Here is a 23,035-nt window from a genome sequence, read left to right as displayed (position 1 = left end):
TCCCTCACATACACATTTCGCAATCTGTCTCGTCTTGTTACACTCAACCTGCTCCTCTGTAATACTATTTGAAATCCAGACACAGTCTGAGGCTGCAGCATAGACCATCAACAGAAAGACAGCATGCAGGGATGAATATGAGACTGTTGCTGTTGTTGTGTGGGCAACAGTGTTTGCTCCATGTGATGACATCATGGGATATGGCGTGGTAAGGGAAGGCATGTCTCTGGCTCATTGCTCTTTACTTGTGGCTTGCTGTGGGTATGTGGCACTGATGGTTGTGGTAGCAAATACATCATCTTACTGGCTGAGTTGGTGGGGATGCGGCCTCTCTCCCTCCCATCATCTGAGACAGCAAATATGATCAAAAACCATTAATTTTGTGCAGATTCTGATGAGGGAGTTCAGCATCTCAATGTGCTGGATGGGCAGCTGGTCAAAGAGAAGAGACTGTGGGTCTGTGAGATAGTTCTCCATCGGAAAGTGGTCAGTGCCATCATTTGTCAAGCTGGGCGGCATTTGTGGAGTGCTGTCTGTAGATGTCAGAGCAAACTGTTTTCGAGATGGTGCAGGGGACAACTCCATGATCCACGCCGATTAGTGACAGTGATTACATATTTCATGCCATGGCTGCAGCTGCAGAAGTTTTGGGAGGGAAGATGGAGGGGGGAGGGAGAGGAGGAGGAGCAGGAGCAGGAGCAGGAGGCTGCAGGTGGCGCATTTGTGGTCTCAGCTGCAGTTTGATATGGTCATCTGGCCTTGCCAAAGTCCAACACCACAGCTTATTTTGGTGGATCACCATTGTAAAGACAGCAGCTCTGATTTCCTATGATGGTAGCATAAACATTCCAGATGTTGTTTGAACATCTGTGTCCATATTGGTTCTCCCTTATGGAAGGGTGAAGGAGGTCGGCTGTTTCCATAAGGGAGACCCAATATGGGCACAGATATTCAGACAGCATCTGGTATGTTTCTGTTACCATGGCGAGCCCTTATCTGCTCTTTGATATGTATACCAACCTGTCCCATAAACTTCTACCTTTCTTTGTTTATTTCTCAGCTCTGGCAATGGTGTTGCTTTCAGTACACCAGTTTTACCATTCCTACATATTTTGATAATTCAGTCAAATTTCGGGCTGACATTACTAGCTCCAAGTGACCCATCTCATGACTGATGACTGATGACCACACTGTTTAGCCTCTTCACCCCCTGTCAACCAACCAACTTGGCCCACGGGAGATTTTTAATCACAAACACCTGTGCTTTAATCGTAATTTGTGTTGTTACGTGTGGAGACTTTAAGAATTAATTTCAGTTAGTTGAGAAGAGGACCTGCAAAGCCCACATGAACTCGGCCCCAAGTTTAGCAGTGGTATGAAAACTGAACAGCTTCTGTAGACTGTGTAAAGATTCTAAAGCTGGAAATTCCCAGTAGTAGGTGACACTTATCTGATACATTCAAAGGACCACTTTCCAAAATTAAAATGGCAAACGTTACAGAAATATGGTCACAAGAAATTGTCAGACATTCAGAATTTGCAGCATAGTCATCAGCAGAAAGGCATATGGTACGTGTCTGGTAACCATGCAGTGATGAATTTGATATTGAGTTGTTATTGCTGTGCTGACAGCTTTATTTCACTATGGAGGCCACAATGTAACACCACATGACATGATATGGTGAAGGAAGACATGTCTCCAGCTTGTTACTATTTGCTCCCTGCTTCCTGCGAGTATGTGGTGCTGCTGATTGTGGGAGGGAGTACTTATGTCTGGCTTAATATCTTTGTTACCATTGCAAAACAGAGCAATAACTGCAGATCTTTGACAGACGATAAATATAAAGCTTTGGAAACATCAAAATCCACAGGGTTCAGTCTTGGCTTCCTATATTGTTCTTGCGTATTAATGACTTGCCACTCTATAGTCATGAAGAGGCAAAGCTAGTTCTATTTGCTGATGATACAAGCATAGTATTCACACCCAAAAAAGAAGAATTAGCTGAGGAAATTGTAAATAATGTCTTTAAAAAAAATTAAGTGTTTCTCTGCAAAGAGGCTCTCACTAAATTTTGAATAAACACATTGTATACAGTTCTGTACAGTAAATGGCATTACACCAGTGATAAATATAGATTTCGAACAGAAGTCTGTTGCTAAGGCAGAAATTCAAATTTTCTGGGTATGTATTGATGAAAAATTGAATTGGAAGAAGCACATTGATGACCTGCTGAAATGTTTAGATTCGGTTATTTATGCTATTTTATGAGGGTTATTGCAAATTTTGGTGATAAACATATCAGTAAATTAGCCTACTATGTCTCTTTTCATTCACTGCTTTTTTATGGCTTCATATGTCAGAGTAATTCACCATTAAGAGAAAAAGTATTAATTGCACAAATCGTGTAATCAGAATAATAGCTGGAGCCCACCCGAGATCATCTTGCAGACATTTATTTAAGGAACTCGGGATATTCACAGTACCTTCGCAGTACATATATTCACTTAGGAAATTTGTTATCGATAACCCATCTCAGTTCAAAAATAACAGTAAAGTGCACAGCTATAACACTAGAAGAAAAGATAATCTTCACTATTCATGGTTAAATCTGACTTTGGCACAGGAAGGTGTGAATTATGCTGCCACAAAAGTCTTTGGTCATTTACCAAATAGCATTAAAAGGTCCGACATAGCTAATCAGCTTTTAAAAACAGATTGAAAGAATTTGTGAATGACAACTCCTTCTACTCAAAAGATAAGTTTTTAGAAATGAAATAGTAATTTTGTTTGTTTGTGTGTGTTTGTGTGTGTGTGTGTGTGTGTGTGTGTGTAACAAAATCTTATGTGAAACTGACATGCTCTGCACTAATAAGAAATGTCGTATTCATGGTCTTTGGGACAAGTATTCACGTAATGTAATGTTTTCAGAAACAAGTAGTCAAACATACACTGTTCATCCAGAAAATCTTAAGATTGATTTTATTCCTGGCGTATACACTATGTCAGCACAGTAACTACAGTGTCAGTTTAGATATAACTATAGTGTCAGTTTGAACTAACAACTGTAAACAACAGATGTGCATTTGACCAGTTAGTGATGAGCAGGCAGTGTTAAGTAGTGGATGTGGGGCTGTAGTACGTCAGTTTGTTGTGTCTTAAGTCACACTAGGGCAACGAACTGAACATCTCTAAATCAAGAGGCAAAGATATTATCCAGAATGTTTTGAAGAATAGGGGAGTGTGTACAGAGTGTGTCCCGCATACTGTGATTCCTGAGTGAAAAGGATGATACATTGATGCCTGCCCTGACTTGATTGAAATGAAAAACACAGACAATTCTTTTCTGGAAAAATTCATTACAGGAAATAACACTTTTTCTTCTCCACACAAACCTACCACAAAAGGGTAAAGTGGAGAATGCATCTCTAATGGTTTGCCGAAAACAAAGAAGGTGCTAATGTGATGTGTGAGTTGGACACCATTCCAAAGCAGGACATTTGTGACAGTTTCACACTATTTTATGAACTTTGTGTTTTGTACCCAAGTGGGTAGGCTAAGCTAACACCTAAAGCATTAAAATTATCATCTTAGCTTTGCTCGATTTTTATTAATCCAATCTCAAAAAGTTTTTGAACTGATAATATAAATATGAAATATTTTTTCCTGAAACAAATAGTCAAACAGTATAAATATGAAATGATGTCTTCGTCAAAAAAATAATTAATTTGCTTAACAGCATGGGTAGTTTACTAATCATCAATATTGCTATGACATTTCTGACGGAACCCCAACCCAGAACCGTTTGGAGAATTACTGCATTCATTTGTTGTCAGTGTGCTTGCCAATTCTGAATACCTTGTACACCTCTTCCTCATGACTTGCTTCCTAGCTTCCTACTTTCCTCATGAGGTCTCTTTCTCATAGTTCCTGGGATCAGGCTTGCAGGATACACTTCTTTAGCTGTCCATAGTCTGTATTCATACGTCAAAATTTTTCTTCCCAGGTGTTTGTTATATAGGTAATTGAAACTCTTCTTAAAAAATAAATAAATAAATAAACCAACAGAAAGAGCTTCATCTTCGGCACCATCGAGCTTTCCCTTGTACACGAGCACATACATCAAAACCATGCACATCATGATTGTATATTTGTGGCTTCTTTCCTTTACAAATTGTCTAAATAGCAATCATCGCTTCAGTATGTGACAGATTCTTCTATATGTAGGCCAGTTTGAAAGTAATACACTTGGCACATTCATATTGTTCTGCACGCAATTCAAACAATTTTGGATAGTGAGTACCTTATACATCAGATGTTTCAAAATGAAATTCAGGATTTTAAGACTTTGTAGCATTTATTACATTCAACTTACAAGTATAAAAGATACATCAAATGAAAGAGCAGCTCAAACACTTTTTTTTACAAATGTTAATTGCGAACACTATTCGTCACACAGCACACAGTGAGTCAATATTCGAGTTGTTCCCAAAACTACATCAGGGTGCCTGGAGTAATTGTTGCAACAACAATTACGGATCAGTTTCATAAATCAGATAGATCAGCTGGTAGCAGAGGCACATTAACACATGATTCATTACGAACCCCCAGAGGCAAAAATTTATGTTGTCAGATCATGTGAACATAGAGGCCATGCGAAACAAGTTCTGTCACCCAGTCCCTTTTGGCCAATCCAACAATCAGGTACAGTGCAGGATGTATATGCCCTGGGAAATCCGGAGAAAATGTCAGATCACCTCCTTTGCTGATATAAGCTTCCTTTTATGGAATTAGCATTTATCAAAAGTTGATTCCAGATGTAGATGCTTCACTAAAAGAAAAAGTGAGTGAGGGAACCATTGTTTGACAGTGGAATTGTAACATTTATGTATCATTACAAATTGTTGAGAAAGTTTGGCTAGTTCTTGCCTCCAGGAGGCATACCATCCAACAATTTATGTGTTATTACAGCCTTCTATCTGAAGACTGGCCTTCCTTTAGTCAAGTTGTGCCTTAAATTTCTTTTTACTCTGATTCAATTCAGTATCTCCTCATTAGTTATTCAATGTCCCATTTAATCTTCAGCATTCTTCTTGTAGCGCCACATTTCAAAGCTTCTACTGTTTTGTCTGAACTGTCATCCATGTTTCACTTCAATACAAGGCTAACCCCAGACAAGTACTTTCAGAAAAGAATTCCTAATAATTAAATTTATATTTGATGATAACAAATTCCACCTTTTCAAAAATGCTTTACTTGCTGCATTTTATATCCTCTCTACTTCAGCATCATAAGTTATTTTACAGTCCAAATAGCAAAACTTGCTTCTGCTTTTAGTGTCACATTTCTTAATTTAATTTCCCAGTGTCATCTGATTTAATTCAGCTATATTTCATTATCTTTTTTTTTTATTTTGGTCAATATTCATCCCACAACCTCTTTTAGGACTTTTCATTCCATTCAACTGCTCTTCAGAGTTCACTTCTGTCTGACAGAAGTACAATGTCATCAGCAAACCTCAAAGTTTTTATTTCCTCATCCTGAACTTTAGCTTCTCCTCCAATTGTTTCTTTGGTTTTCTCTGCAGCTTGCTTAGTGTACGGATTGAATAACACCAGAAATACTCAAACCCCCTCTTACTCCCATCTCGACTATGCTGTTGGTTCCCATCTATATCTTTCTACTCTTGTAACTGTAGTCTGTTTTCTGTACGAGTTGTAGATAATGTTTCGCTCTCTGCATTTCATCCTTGCTACCTTCAGAATTTCAAAGAGTGTATTCCATCAAGTAACGTGTATATAAGCTTTTAAAAATAAACACCATTTGAGGAGTATGCCATAGGATAATTCCAACTGGCTCTATGCTGCCTACAAGGCAGTACAAGGACTGACATTTGATCAGCATTTCACTAATCCCTCAGCCATTATTGCCAGTAGGTGAATCCTAATTATACTGCTGCTTCTTTATTCAAGCAGCTCCTCATTTGTCCTCATGAGGTTGTTGTACCCAACTATACTCATACATTTCGGAAGTCCGCATTCCTTCATCAGAGAGGAAAGAAGAATTGATTGGGTTAGGTTGGAAATGTGTGTGTAGGGGGGAGTGGGAGATCACTCAGGCCCGATACCCTGTGTTAAGGACCTCACCATTTGTAAGGAAGAGTGAAGGGAAATGTTTTGAAACGAGGAGAGGAAGGAGATTGCTCCTTGAAATTTACGTGCGTTTAATACAATTCTGTACTTTGTGGTTTGCATGTCGTGCTTGTTATCCTGTTTATATTTATTCCTGTGACTGGTAATTGAGGGAATGCATTTAACAAATTATTTTGCTGAAAGAAATAGTGATGTACTATTGATATGTCGCCACCATAGTCTTTGAACTTTTGCAATTATGCTCTTTACAATGCATGTCAATTTTGGTTTTATATGTTCTTTTGTTTGTGTATTTCCTTCATGTGGTAAGACATATGTTAAACTCGGCTCGTAATTGTTCCTGATTAAGCTAGAACAGATTTATTGTGGCTCATTTTCTACTGCTTCAGAGGACTGAGCCTCTACTAGCATGCATATTAGTTTTCCGCCTCTGTATTGTTAAATGTATTGTTGCAGTAATTTCTGTTATTGTTTATGTTTCTGTGTCTGTTTCCTGAATTGCTACAATCATGCCCATTGTGTACCCTGTTTCCTCCATTCATGGCACTCTCTCTAGTGGCACAAGATCCTCTGTTAACATTACTCTGTTGATTATTATTATTATTATTATTGGTATTGCTGCCTTTGTGATCGCCTTCCCACTGTGTCCACGCATTCTAGATATTCCAATAAGTTGTTCACTTTTTCCCAGTCCTTCCCCAGCATTTTGTCCCGTACATGCCATGGTAATCAGCTAGTTGACCGGTTCTAATAAATGTTGCTCTCTTATCAGATCTTTTAGACAGATTTGTTAAGGTGCCATTTTACAAATCTGTATAACCATTCAGTGAACTACTGTTCTATGGTTTTGATCCTAAAAGCTCTAATCTCAATTTCTTTTGGACTCCCTCATTCCAATACTTACACTTAAATGCTGTTTTGAAATTGTTGTAACTTGAGAATTCTTAAAGCTTTTAACATATCCCATTGTGCAGCATCATGTGTCAAATGGCTTATCATAAATCATATGTTATTAAAATCTGACCAGAAATCACGTAACATGCCCTTAAGTGACTTTAGAAATAAAATGGGGTGAATATCACACAGAGGTGGAAACTTGGGGAATTTGTGATTTAATTCCTTGCTTAATGTTGTGGTGAAGTCATCACAGTTATTAATTACTGTCTTGTTCTTTAATAACAAATCTTCTACCTCTTTTCTTAGTTCTTTCTTTGCTCCTCCAAGCTCAAAGAGTTATTACGTATTACTGCATTTGTGTTTGAACTTTTTAATATCACTGTAGTGAACTGTTGGTGTTCCCAACTCTGCAGATTTAGTCTTTGTTGAGGTAGATTCTTTACTATGTGCATCCTTAATAAATTCAAACTTTTGTATCCTTGGTTCCAATTTGTTAATTATTAGGACAAAGCATCAATATTTTTGTTAGTGTAAGTATGTAACATTGTTTTACTATTCATCAGCTCTTTTTCTAATACAGTATAACCCCGCTTTTACTTTCCCGGAATTAATGTTTTCCTGCCGTTTATGACGTTTTTTGTTCCCGTCAAAGTTCCTATGTCCACAATGTTAATTTGCACCCGATTTTGCATCAACATATTTATAATTTTCCAGCAATTTACGCATTACGAAAAAATGTTCATGGAGAGAGAAAACGATGCTGGCTGTGTCCAGCAGTGTTTACAAATTACATGGTAAAGTTTCTTGACACCAGGGCTGTGTACTCAGCTGATTTGACCTGGTAAACATGTAGAAGTTCGAACAATCCATGCCATATCTCTCACTGCTGCCAAGCTCTACTTGGCATGGTGGCTGATGGGAGTAACTAAGTTTGTTTGAATAAAGATATCATGACAATGACAAACATTTCCGAACTGCGCAAACACAGTTTCGTGATTGTTGTGATCATGATGTCACTTTTGTCGAACCATATTTAGCGTGTTTCGATGTTCGGCCATTTGTAGCACTAGTTGTCACCGTCATTCACTTTGTGTTGCTCAGATAATTTTAGTTTAAACACAGCACTGGTTACATACCTTTTTCATGCTGAGCAAAACTTGTTTCGAAAATATATTCTCGTTGTCAAATGCAGTATTTATGTATATTTTTTGTGATGTTATGTAAACGAACAATGTGAGTGATAGTTTGCTTGTGTGTGGTTTTCCACATAACTGAGGAGCCACAGTACGTACCTGATAACTTCAAAAAGATGACTATGTTGAAGAGACGCAGAATAACACATATTCAGACACCACACAAAACACTTATGTACATATTTGCACTTAACAACGAGAAAAAAAAATTCTCGAAATGCATCATACTAAGAATGAAAAAATTCGTAACTGGTGCAGGATTTCTTTATTTAAATTATGAATGGCAGCTGCAGATTTTCAAAAACGTTGATTATGACGTATGAAATTGAGTCGAACATTCCTACTTCCAATACGGTTATCAGTTCCAGTTGCATCAATGGTTTTTATTAGATAATAAACAAGCCCCTGACGTGTCTTTTGATGCCTTTTATCTGCATATATCGTACATCAGGTCGAAGATGCAAGAGGGTATCCTATACGTAACTTTTACAGCTTAAATTTGTTATTTCTCACATTTTCCTGCATTTTGCACTTACTTTTTTTAAAAGCCCCCTGAAAAGTGTAAAAGTGGGTTTTCACTGCATCTCAGTCCTCTGCGCTAATTTGTCATTTTCTGCTTTGCTATTGTGTACTTGCCCTAAGGTACTGTCTTGTTTAGTTTCCTCTATTTGCAAGCACCTATTTATTTCAAAACGTAATCAAAACCCCTGTTCCATGTTGTTTCCAACGTATCTATCCTACCCTTAACTTGGGCAATGAACACTTCAAATTGTTTTTCTAAATTAGTGAGTCTGTTGTCAGTTTGCATCAATCTGTTTTCTACTTGTGTGAACTTGTCATCTGTATGAATAACTGTTGTATTCAACTGAGCCAGCTATAGTAAAACGGATTGCATTAACTCTTCCATAGTCATGCTGTTATCTATGTATGCCATCGTATTATTTCCAAACTAAAACAAATTTGTATTTATCTCATTTAATGTAGCTATACTGAACTATATGTAACGTAAGGTGTCTTAATTGTGGGGAATGGGTGTAGGTATATTCACTGTAATGGTATGGTTTTTTATTTACTATTTGTAATAGTAAGGTTCTCATAATAATAGAACATTTGAATGTCACAGTGACCTGATAGTAAGAAACTGTATTCACAGAAGTTGTTGCAACCAAATTACTGCACCAGTATTTCACTTTAGTCTTTATATTCACGTGATCACACCACTGCACTTTTAAAAGAAGAACCCATGGCATTTTGTGACTCGTGGATGGTTGCAAAGATAATTGCTGTTTGGTGTCATCTGCTACTGTTGATATCAGCATGCTGTTTCATGGTGGTTTGTCGAACGGCGACCTGACAGACAGATGCCGAACTTCTGTGCTCTGAACAAAACATGGGACCATTCATTGTGGGTGCTCCGATTATCCATATATTTGTAGATGTAGTCAGGGTAGTTGTAATTCTGTGGTTCTTTAGTTGCTTACCGACTGAATTCCAATCGTGATGTTATATTTATATTCTTCCATTGACTGAAATTCCATTATATGGAAAAACCAAATATCTTCAACATTTCGCGGCCCTGTCAGCAACTGTATAAATATTAATATTAATTTTAATTTTAATAACAACAGTCACAGTTGCATCGTTTACCTAGGTTTCAGTCGGGACAAACCAACCTTCTTCAGAATAACAATATCTATCGTTCGTCCATAGTGGACATCATCAAGCTAAAACTACAAATCCATAAATTATCGTCAGACTGTAAAACTTACCTGGCAGTGCCTCAGCCCAACTTCACGACCGCGATGTGGCAGCCACGAGTGCTGTACTGGAACTCGAACAGCACTCAAGGCTGCCACATTGCGGTCATGAAGTGAGGCCGAGGCAGTGCCAGGTAAGTTTTACAGTCTGACGATAATTTATGGATTTGTAGTTTTAGCTTGACAATGTCCACTATGGACAAACGATAGATATTGTTATTCTGAAGAAGGTTGGGTTATCCCGACTGAAACCTAGGTAAACGATGCAACTGCGGCTGTTCATTATTAAAATTAAAAATCAAATACATTGTTTAATTTGTTCAAGTCCCCTTCCTGTGCTTTTGGCTGTACTTATTCTTGATGCTTCAGTGTCATAGAATTCTTTGTATTGGCTCTTCAATAGCAACTTAAGTATTGATTAGTATTGCCTGTTACCAACATCTGTTACTTTGTTAAAATCATTACTTCTGGAAAGCAGAATGTACATTTCGACTGTTTCCGTATTGCCTGCTTAATAGTGGCTTCTTGTCTTAAGCACTTTTAATTTTCATTCACAGGTCTTCTTGTTGTGGTGGTCTTCAGTCCGGAGACTGGTTTGATGCAGCTCTCCATGATACTCTATCCTGTGCAAGCTTCTTCATCTCCCAGTAACTACTGCAGTGTACATCCTTCTGAATCTGCTTAGTGTATTCATCCCTGACTCCCTCTGTTATTTTTACCATCCATACTTTCCTCCAGTACTAAATTGGAGATCTCTTGATACCACGAAACATGTCCTACCAACTCATCCCTTCTTCCAGTTAAGTTGTGCTACAAATTCCTTTTCTCCCCAATTCTATTCAGTACCTCTTCATTAGTTATGTGATCTACCCATCTAATATTCAGCATTTTGCTGTAGCATGACATTTCAAAAGCTTCTATTCTCTTCTTGTTTTTTAACTATGTATCACCCATGTTTCACTTTCATACATAGCTACAATCCATGCAAATACTTTCAGGAAAGACTTCCTGACACTTAAATCTATAATTGATGTTAACAGATTTCTCTTCATATCCTCTCTACTTTGACCATCATCAGTTATTTTGCTTCCCAAATAGCAAAACACATTTACTACTAGCAAAACACATTTACTACTTCAAGTGTGTCATTTCCTAACCTAATTCCCTCAGCATCACCCGATTTAATTCGACTGCACTCCATTATCCTCGTTTTGCTTTTGTGGATGTTAATCTTATATCCTCCTCTCAAGACACTGTCCAATCCATTCAACTGCTCTTCCAAGTCCTTTGCTGTCTCTAATAAAATTACAATGTCATCGGGAAACCGCAAAGTTTTTATTACTTCACCATGCATTTTAATTCCTACTCCAAATTCTTCTTTTGTTTCCTTTACTGCTTGCTCAATATACAGATTGAATAATATTGATGATATGGTACAACCCTGTCTCACTCCCTCCCCAACGACTGCTTCCCTTTCACACCCCTGTACTCTCATAACTGCCGTCTGGTATCTGTACAAATTGTAAATAGCCTTTTGCTCCCTGTATTTGATCTGTGCCACCTTCAGAAATTGAAAGAGAGTATATCAGTCAACATTATCACAAGCTTTCTCTAAGTCCACAAATGCTAGAAATATAGGTTTGCCTTTCCTTAATCTATCTTCTAAGATAAGTCATAGGGTCAGTATTGCCTCACATGTTCGAACATTTCTATGGAATCCAAACTGATCTACCCAAGGTTGGCTTCTACCAGTTTCTCAATTTGTCTGTAAAGAATTCGTGTTAGTATTTTGCAGCCGTGTTGTATTAAACTGATAGTTTGGTAATTGTCACACCTGTCAACACCTGCTTTCTTTGGGATTGGAATTATTACATTTTCTGTGAAGTATTTCACCTGTCTCATGCGTCTTGCTCACCATATGGAAGAGTTTTGTTGTCGCTGGCTCTCCCAAGGCTATCAGTAGTTCTAGTGGAATATTGTCTACTCCTGGGACCTTGTTTCGAGTTAAGTCTTTCAATGCCCTATCAAATTCGTCTCACAGTGTCATATCTCCCATTTTATCTTCGTCTATGTCTTCTTCCATTTCCATAATATTGCCCTCAAGTGCATCTCCCTTGTATAGAACCTCTGTGTACTCCTTCCACTTCTCTGCTTTCCCTTCTTTTCTTTGAAGTAGTTTTCCATCTTAGCTCTTGATATTCATACAGGTGGTTCTCTTTTCTCCAGAGGTATCTTAATTTTCCTGTTGGCAGTATCTATCTTACCCCTAGTATTACATGCCTCTACATTCTTACATTTGTCCTCTAGCCATCCCTGCTTAGCCATTTTGCACTTCCTGTTGATCTCATTTGTGTATTCATTTTGCCTGCTTCATTTACTGCATTTTTATATTTTCTCCTTTCATCAATTAAATTCAATCTCTCTTCTGTTACCCAAGGATTTCTACTACCCCTAGTCTTTTTACCAACTTGATCCTCTGCTGCCTTCACTATTTCATCCCTCAAAGCTACCCATTCTTCTTCTACTGTATTTCTTTACTCCATTCACGTCAGTTGTTCCCTAATGCTCTCTCTCTCTCTTAAACTCTCTACAGATAGCCGTACTGTAGGTGCAACCACAACGGAGGGATATCTGTTGAGAGGCCAGGCAAACGTGTGATTCCTGAAGAGGGGCAGCAGCCTTTTCAGTAGTTGCAGGGGTGACAGTCTGGATGATTGACTGATCTGGCCTTGTAACATTAACCAAAACGACCTTGCTCTGCTGGTATTGTGAACAGCTGAAAGCAAGGGGAAAGTACAACCGTAATTTTTCCCAAGGGCATGCACCTTTACTGTATGGTTAAATGATGATGGCTTCCTCTTGGGTAAAATATTCCAGATGTAAAATAGTCCCAGGTTAAGATCTCCGGGCAGGGACTACTCGAGGACATCGTTATCAGGAGAAAGAAAACTGGCTTTCTACGGATTGAAGGTTGGAATGTCAGATCCCTTAATTGGGCAGGTAGGTTAGAAAATTTAAAAAGGGCAGACTTCTGGTCGGGTGAATATAGGGTTATAAATACTAAATTCAATACCGGTAATGTGGGAGTAGATTTAATAATGTATAAAAAAATAGGAGCATGGGTAAGCTACTACGAACAGCATAGTGAACGCATTATTGCAGCCAAGATAGATACGAAGCCCACTCCTGGCACAGTAGTAAAAGTTTATGTGACAACTACCTCCACAAATGATGGAGAGATTGAAGAAATGTATGATGTGATGAAAGAAATTATGCAGATAGTGAAGGGAGGCAAAAATTTAATAGTCATGGAGGACTGGAATTCGATAGTAGGAAGAAGAAGAGAAGGAAAAGTAATAGGAGAATATGGAATGGGGGTAAGGAATGAAAGAGGAAGCTACCTGGTCGAATAACTTAATCATAGTCAACACTTGGTTTAAGAATCATGAAAGAAAGTTGTATGCATGGAAGAGGCCTGTCGACACTGGAAGGTTTCAAGTAGATTATATAATGGTAAGACAGAGATTTAGGAACCAGGATTTTTTTTAGGAACCAGGTTTTAAATCGTAAGACATTTCCATGGGCAGATGTGAACTCTGACCACAGTATATTGGTTATGAACTGTAGATGAAAACTGAAAAAACTGCAAAAAGGTGGGAATTTAAGGAGATAGGACCTGGATAAACTGGAAGAACCATAGGTCTTTCTTATTTATATGAAATCTTACTACTCAATTTTCAGTTTGATGTACTGATATTACTTAATCGTCTTCCAGTTTGTTTCACACAAGGGTCGCCATGTGCGAGGGTTCATTTATATTTTAAATTACCTCATTGTGATCTTGAAGTTGGAGTAGTCCACTAACCCCCATTGTGTTAAATATTCTTCTTACCAGTAGAATAATGTAATTTTTACTAAAAACCTGGACTTGGCAATTCCAATCTTTTAAGGCTTTTATTGTGCCTTTAAATGCAACGCATAATAGATGGTAAGTATCTTATTACAGGAGACCTTCTGTGTAACAAATAACAAACTTTTATTTAATTAAACTTTATAATGATTATATTGGATAACAAAAATGAAAATAAATACTAATATAGCTTGTTCATTTATATTCAAAATTAGTACATGATTTTACTTCCACTCAACAAAATTATTTATTTCCAAACTTTGGCTGCAAAAAATCTGGAAAATCTTGTACCGTCACAATAAGCCACATTAGTAAACACAAATAAAGAAAATACGAAGGCAGAGTGATATGAAAATATGAACTGCAGTGCTTTGCTTTTATGGTCCTATTCGAGATGATATACTCTTACCTGAAGATTTTAAGATGGTGGACAGCGCATTGCAACATATTTAGAACGCTCTTATGAAGATCGGAAAAGTGGCAGAAGAAGGAGGATATATGAAGAAGGAAACAAAGAACGAATTACTAGAGGCAGTGAGTAAAATAATAAAATGCTTAGAATCTTTGAAAAACGAAACAAAAGCAAAGAAGGAGGAGAATAGAATTCTACGAGAGAGGTTAGGAACATCCAACAAGAGGAGACGAGCGAGGAAGAAGACAGCTGCACTGCCAGACAACTAGCGACATCTATTGGAGAAACACAGGAAACAGCACATAGTGGACAGAGGACTGCCGGGCACCTAGCGACATCTGTTGGGGAAACACAGGTAACAGCACATAGTGGACAGAGGCAGACGGAAGAGACACCTACAGGATCTGAGAAGAACTTCAACGGAGACATCGGGGTGGGTAGCTCTCTAGAAAAAGCAAAAAAAAGACGAAAATGAGATGGAAATGGGGAACTGAGGCCTAAAGTGGAGGAGATAACTGATTTCCTAAAAAACCAACTAGGGATATTAATACAGGAGCAAATAAAGAAAACTCTAGAAAAGGAAAGTAACCTAGAACCAGAGAAAACCAAAACTGATGGAAACAACATACAAACTAAATACAACAACGAAGTTAAACCAGGGGGAACGACAATCTACAGAAATCCTCTGCTCCAGCAACGAATTCAGCTACAAGCCCAAATCAATGCACATGAGCAACATAATAAAACCCAAAATCAGGTTAATGAACTAGAGGAACCAACTTTGAGTACTATGGTAGGGAGGAACTGGTACAGAAGAAACCAGAGTAAAAAGAAAACCATAATGGGTAGAAAAAAAGATGAAGAAATGCAAGCAGCAGAAACAACAGCGTCGCTATATATTGGTAACTTAAAGAGAACCACCACAACCGATACAGTAGTGAAATACCTTAACAAGAACGGAGTACTGGGACAGCTAGAATATGAAGAACTGCATACACTGGGCGACAAAAAAGCTTTCAAAGTAGACATTCTGTTTGAAAATCTACAAATCACACAAGAATCAGAATTCTGGCCTGAAAACGTAAAAGTACGTTGATTTCGTTTCCCAAGATGCTCAATGGAAGTGGAAGCAGAGCTTAACTAAACTAAGAAGCAAACCAGAAGAGCAAGAGATAAAAGCAATCTTGTGGAATACAGAGGGAATAAAAAGTGCCCTTAACCTAACACCAACAGACATTCTGCAAAACTCAGATCTTGCAATTCTAACAGAAACCTTCCTGATAGACAACTGGCAACATGAAGATTTCTACAATTACCACCTAATGCCAAAGAAGGGAGAAAGAGGACAACCCATGGGAGGAATATCTATCCTACTGAAGCCCTGGATGATGCCCACCAAAAAAATCATAAAACAAGAAAATAGTATGCTAGTAGAAGCAGCAAAAATAAATATAATTGCAGCCTATTTTAAACCGCACACAAATGCTGTAGAAATAACTGACGAAATAGTCACATTCATCAAACAATACGACAGCAAACCCACCATTATTGCAGGCGATCTCAACTGCAGAGTGGACACTGATAATTATAAAACCAGATTAGTCATTGAAACCCTAGAAGAAGATGGTTTCACCCTACTGAATGATAGACAGATACCTACATATATATGCCACAGTGGGAAAAGTACCATTGATATCGCATTAACAAGATGAGAAATAAAAGGAAGTATTCAACCAGTATGGCATTCCTCCATCAGTCCTATACGAAAGCACATTCCAATGAAGATAAAAATAAATAAAGTCACATCACTGCCAGCAAGAAAGACCTGCCAAATCACACAAAGAAAAATAGATAAAGAAAAATTTAACAAACCAGCAAGAACAAATAACACAAATAGAAACTTTAATAGAGGAAGGAGACCTTGAAAAAGCAACAGACAAAATAGAAGACCTCATAAAAAATTAAGGGATACAATCAAACCCAAAAACAAGGACAGCAAAAAGATGGCTCGATGCTGAATGCTACAGCAAAAGGAACACTGACCTAAGAACGCTCCACACATTAAGAAACCAGCACAACGAGGAAACATACAAACTGTACGCAGAAGAGAGGAGAATCTACAAAAAATTAATAGAACAGAAGAAAAAAGAATACATAGAAAGAGAGGCAAAAAGAAAAGCGGACGAAGCAGAGAAAGACCCATACATAGCAGCAAGACCAAGAAAACTGGCTCATACACCAATATAGACATGAAGGAATGGGAAGACCACTTCAGTAAGATACTGAATAAACGAGGAATCAAAACACCCCAGAAAGAGAAATATCATCAAACTAAGGAAAAAGACAATGTATGGGAACCTCTAAATGAAGAGGATGTAAAAGAAGTAATAAAAGCACTGAAGAACAAGAAAGCAGTAGGATCCGATAATACACTCCTGGAAATTGAAATAAGAACACCGTGAATTCATTGTCCCAGGAAGGGGAAACTTTATTGACACATTCCTGGGGTCAGATACATCACATGATCACACTGACAGAACCACAGGCACATAGACACAGGCAACAGAGCATGCACAATGTCGGCACTAGTACAGTGTATATCCACCTTTCGCAGCAATGCAGGCTGCTATTCTCCCATGGGGACGATCGTAGAGATGCTGGATGTAGTCCTGTGGAACGGCTTGCCATGACATTTCCACCTGGCGCCTCAGTTGGACCAGCGTTCGTGCTGGACGTGCAGACCGCGTGAGACGACGCTTCATCCAGTCCCAAACATGCTCAATGGGGGACAGATCCGGAGATCTTGCTGGCCAGGGTAGTTGACTTACACCTTCTAGAGCACGTTGGGTGGCACGGGATACATGCGGACGTGCATTGTCCTGTTGGAACAGCAAGTTCCCTTGCCGGTCTAGGAATGGTAGAACGATGGGTTCGATGACGGTTTGGATGTACCGTGCACTATTCAGTGTCCCCTCGACGATCACCAGTGGTGTACGGCCAGTGTAGGAGATCGCTCCCCACACCATGATGCCGGGTGTTGGCCCTGTGTGCCTCGGTCGTATGCAGTCCTGATTGTGGCGCTCACCTGCACGGCGCCAAACACGCATACGACCATCATTGGCACCAAGGCAGAAGCGACTCTCATCGCTGAAGACGACACGTCTCCATTCGTCCCTCCATTCACGCCTGTCGCGACACCACTGGAGGCGGGCTGCACGATGTTGGGGCGTGAGCGGAAGATGGCCTAACGGTGTGCGGGACCGTAGCCCAGCTTCATGGAGACGGTTGCGAATGGTCCTCGCCGATACCCCAGGAGCAACAGTGTCCCTAATTTGCTGGGAAGTGGCGGTGCGGTCCCCTACGGCACTGCGTAGGATCCTACGGTCTTGGCGTGCATCCGTGCGTCGCTGAGGTCCGGTCCCAGGTCGACGGGCACGTGCACCTTCCGCCGACCACTGGCGACAACATCGATGTACTGTGGAGACTTCACGCCCCACGTGTTGAGCAATTCGGCGGTACGTCCACCTGGCCTCCCGCATGCCCACTATACGCCCTCGCTCAAAGTCCGTCAACTGCACATACGGTTCACGTCCACGTTGTCGCGGCATGCTACCAGTGTTAAAGACTGCGATGGAGCTCCGTATGCCACGGCAAACTGGCTGACACTGACGGCGGCGGTGCACAAATGCTGCGCAGCTAGCGCCATTTGACGGCCAACACCGCGGTTCCTGGTGTGTCCGCTGTGCCGTGCGTGTGATCATTGCATGTACAGCCCTCTCGCAGTGTCCGGAGCAAGTATGGTGGTTCTGACACACCGGTGTCAATGTGTTCTTTTTTCCATTTCCAGGAGTGTATATATAATGAACATATAAAAGATGCAAAAGAGCCCCTCCAACATGTATGGATAAAACTATTCAACAAATGCCTGGAACTTGGAAGAATTGCGACCCAATGGAGACACTCGACAATAAAAGTTCTTTAGAAAAGTAGAGGAGACCCAAACAAGTACAGAGGCATAGCCCTAGAAAATACTCAGTTCAAAACTTTTAAAAAATAATTACACAAAAAATCAAAGCCTGTGTGGACAGTCATCTCCCAGAATTACAAATGGGCTTCAGATCTGGAAGATCAATACTTACGGCAGTCAGGCTTTTTCTAAACAACATCGATGAAGGGCTACAAAAGAAACAAATGTTCTACACAGTGTTCATAGACTTTACCAAAGCCTTTGACCTACTGGAAACAGATCTCATAGTCCGAAAACTGGAAAACACGATGGGAGAATATAACGTATGGGCAAGAATAATCAAGTCAATCCTCGAATACAACTTAATCACAATATCAGTCAACCTCTCTTTTTCGAACCTCATTCTGCAATCGAACGGATTCTTACAAGGTGACCCAATGAGTCCTTTGCTGTACATACGCTGATGACATAGCCGTAGGTTCAACAGATATACAGAAGCTGCAGAAAATCGTTGAGAAAATAGACAAATGGTGCAGTGTACATTCTTGCCACTGATGAAGTACTGCGAATTGGAGAAAATGAAGATTTACACAAACTACACATAAACATAACAAAGACAGAAATGGTGATTTTCAGAAAAAGGAGGCAAAACACCCAAGAATGCAGAAATCAACATCAGAGGACAAAAAATTAATCTCATCAGACTTTAAATACCTAGGGGTGACATTGCAACCAACAGCCAAATGCTTCACAAAACGTACAAAAGAATGTGCAGCCCAAGCAATGATAGCAATACAGGACATCAAAAACATCTGCCTACTCAGTCTAGAAACGTCCATGAAATTATTCAACGCAAAAATCTTGCCAATCCTGGCCTATGGGATCGAGGTTATATGGGACCACCTGACAGAAAAAATCTAGAACCACTAGAAAAGGTAAAATTGACTTATCTAAAAGAGCACTAGGTCTCTCAAAGACAACAAGATCTAGATTAGTGTACCTGCTAGCGAGAGAGACATTCCTAATTGAAGACATCAAACTTCAATGAGCATCTGGTGGACACAATGGCATCACAATCCAGGTGATGCTTATTATTGACCCACTACGGCCCGCTAAAACAGATATCTTCAGCCACTCCTTAACCACAAATGTTTTCCCTGTGGCCTGGTGACAGGGACTAGTTAAATGATTACCTAAAAAGGAACACGGTCATAGCACCCACTGATTACTGACCTATTTCCATTATTCCTGCATTACCCCAAGGCCTTAGAGTATGTAGTCCACGACCAGCCAACAAACTACCTAACTATAAACAACCCACTAGATGAATACCCATCAGACTTCGTAAACATCACAGCACAACATCTGCCTTAATAAATGTAACAGATGACGTTAAGCTTGCTGTGTACACACAAGAGGCAGCTATCATGTACTTCTTAGACTTCAGAAAACCTTTGACACCATTGGCTATGACATTTTACTTACCAAATTTAGCAGACTAAAATTCTCGCCAAGTGGAGTGCAATTGTTTCTCTCATACCTGATGTCTAACCAGCAATGCATCTTGCCTGGCACCATAAAGTTACTGTAGAGGCAGGTAGTATCGGGCATCTGCGGGTAAGGTGTTAGGTCATATACTCTTTTCGTTGAATGTCAATGATGTGTCATCAATTTTGTCATTCTGTAAATACCACATGTAGGCTGATGATCTCCAGTTGTATCTAAGTGTGGTATCTTAGTGTGAAACCAATAAACCTGAAGACAGCTATCAAGCATCTCAGTATCACCTGTGTGCAGTATCACTGTCTAAATGGGCACAAGGTATAGAGTTGGAGCTCAACCCATCCAAAACCCAATCGATACTGGCTGGTCATTCATCTCATTGGCCGGAAATACCGGGAATCCATACCATTGTTAACCCTAAACAGGATAAATATCAACTTCTCTCATTCAGCAGAGAGTCCAGGAGTAATTATAGATGAAAATCTAAACTGTACTGAACACACAACTGTAAAGTGCAAAAAGGCATCCATATTTTTCCATTCTCTACAAAAATAAGAATATTGTACAAACACTTACTTCCAGTCATTGATTTCAGCAATGTTATCCTTCAAGGTCATTGTCAGGGAAGCTCATGGCACCAGGGACAGATTATGAATGCCTGTGTTCATTATATCTGTGAATTTCAACTCCTTGCATACATTTCACCATCATATGCACAGCTACCCTGGCTGTGTGTGGACACTCGCAAAAATTTCTGTAACATCTGTCTATTGTCTGAACGACGAGCACCGACCCTCATACCTGGAAAGTGGAACGCAGCCAGAAAGTGAACTGTTAAAGTGAGACTTTCAGAAGTAGTATCTGTGTTCTAGCAAGTAGCTTTCACATAGAGAAAGATAATACTAGCGACATATGGCATAGGTGAAAGTAAATTTGAGAAATCAATAAAATTCATTTTGACATAAAAAAATGTGTGTGTGTGTGTGTGTGTGTGTGTTTTTCATAAAAATCCAGTCGACATTACAAATGTGAAATGTATTACTTTCATTTAATAAATGTTACCATAAACTTGTATTCTCATAGGAATACTTAAGTGGGAAACATTTTGTACAGCTGAATGTGGTAGCAGTATTTTTGTATTAGATTAGTTGTTATAAATCCTTGAGCTGTGTCCTGCATAGAAAGTTGTTGTGAATTAGAATGATCATAAATTTAGCAAAGAATCTAATTATATTAAAGATACGATTCAACATGTTCTTACCAAGTGAAATTTTTTATGTGGTAGAGCTAATGCCTTTGATCTAGTTTTTACTGCTGTGCTTCCCATTGATAAATATTAATTTTAGTTTGTTCTCTTATTTAGTTTTTGTTATTTGACAGGTGCCCCATGTTTCATGTCCAGAAAGTTCTCCTGGCCCAATGAGCTTAGGGTCGCAGCAAGCTCTGACAAGCACTCAACAAGCTACAAGTATGGCTGGTGGTTTAGTTACCAGTGCAGCTGCAAGTATTGCTTCCATATGGAGAGGTTGGACAGGAAACAGATAGAATATGGCTATAGCTTTATATATCAGTTTTTTAATGTATACATTTGTGCATGGCAAAAAAGTCACTATGGTGTATTAATGTACATTTATTAGTATATTTTCCCCATGGAGGCTTCTTTTTTGCAGTTATCTCCTCTTTCACTGTAAAGTTTTACTTTTTTCGGCTGTATCACATTTTTTGCTGAAGTTACCAATTTGCACTCGAACCGCCATTTTTTAAAATGACAGTGGGAGCCACTATTTTGTGTAGGTGGTGTTCATTTTCTCGGGGTAGTGCAGGTGATCCCAATAAACTAAAATGAGATTTATAGACACCGACTGGTGATTCTTGTACGCCTTTGATTTTACGCTCAAAGTTTTCGTCGTATATGGCTTTGTATTGTTTCGTGTAGAACTCGAGTTTCACTATTGCACACTTCAATTTATGAACATTTTTTTCTTAGTAATAAAATTTTATTATATTGGATTCACAAGGAACAGTTGTAACAAAACTAGTGGAACAGTTACTTAGAAAACATTTGTAATTTTCTATGAAGTATCATATCATCGAACACCTCACTTCACTATAACTGCTGTTCATGCAAATGGAAAGCATCACAGAAAATTTAAAACATTACTAGGGGTATTGCTTTGAGACTGTGTCATAACTGCACTTAGGTTGGTTACTACATGCTGTGGATAAATTCTCAGGGTAAGTGCCAATTTATGCTTTGGACAGAGTTAAAGTCTAAACAGTATGAAAGTATTGACTGTAATACGTTTGGTTATATAATAAGAAAGAAAAGTAAGGAGTCATTAATCCAAATCCCCATTACGTACTATAGAGGAATATGATAAATTTCTCTTGGCTAAAAACTATACAGAGGTCATAGAGTAAACGAAAGTTACTATTAGTCGTTTTATATAATCCTCACTATTTGTCATCATTTTTAAAACTTGTGTAGCTTTTTGCATAATTTTCTTGGATTCATAAGTACATAGGGACTAGCAAATTCTGATTTAGAACAATCTGATGTGGGATGTAACAAACTGAGAAACTGCTGAACAAATTCTGACCCTTCATTATCATAATATTGCACTTTTTAACTAGGCATACCATAGTACTTCTCGTGTAATCCGTATTTGGCTGAGAGCCTTGAACAGTTTTTTATGGTTATCTTGAAGCTCTAAAAACTTGTGATAAGCTCATTAACATCTACAAGTTTCTGCAAGGTTTTTCGTGCATATCACAAGCACTTTGTAAAGTTTGATTCCCCCCTCAGCTCTCCAGCTGTTGTTTATGTTTGCAGGGTTAACAATGCGTCTGGGTAAATTCCACAGTTCAGACAGATACATTCTGTGGGAAAATGTCAGGTCTGGCCTTTGTGTAGATTTACCTGATAATCGTACTACAGCGTCACTTTTTGCATTGACTTAATGTGAGATGTAAATTGATAACTCATGACAGTCATAGCACTTATTTGTTCTGTTTGCCTCATTCCTCACCCCAGTATCCCTATCCCATTTGGAGTCTGTACTGTGGCACTACCCAACCTGAAGACTTAGTGGACCTTTCGTGAGGGCTTATTCAAACATTTGGATGAACAGTGTACTGGAGAATTAAGTTATTTCTCATGTACACTGTTAAAGACAAGCATATGTTATTTAGTGCAGGGAAAAAAGTATTAAAGGAAGTTAAACTTGATGTAAGTGGGTCAGTTTT

The 23,035-nt window shown here is 38.9% G+C and overlaps 1 protein-coding gene across 1 annotated transcript in view; it reads left to right on the top strand.

Annotated features, from left to right (window-relative positions):
• LOC126260189 (beclin 1-associated autophagy-related key regulator) overlaps nt 1-21,382 on the top strand; it is a 123,638-nt gene extending 102,256 nt beyond the window's left edge. The window contains exon 9 of the mRNA XM_049957465.1: nt 21,170-21,382. Coding sequence (XP_049813422.1) covers nt 21,170-21,334 — 165 coding nt within the window. The 3' untranslated portion in view covers nt 21,335-21,382. The remainder of the gene's footprint in view (nt 1-21,169) is intronic.
• The last annotated feature ends 1,653 nt before the right edge of the window (nt 21,383-23,035 follow it).

The sequence above is a fragment of the Schistocerca nitens genome, chromosome 5 (assembly GCF_023898315.1).
Source record: "Schistocerca nitens isolate TAMUIC-IGC-003100 chromosome 5, iqSchNite1.1, whole genome shotgun sequence".
Lineage (NCBI taxonomy): Eukaryota > Metazoa > Arthropoda > Insecta > Orthoptera > Acrididae > Schistocerca > Schistocerca nitens.
This window is presented reverse-complemented; position numbering and strand designations above follow the sequence as displayed.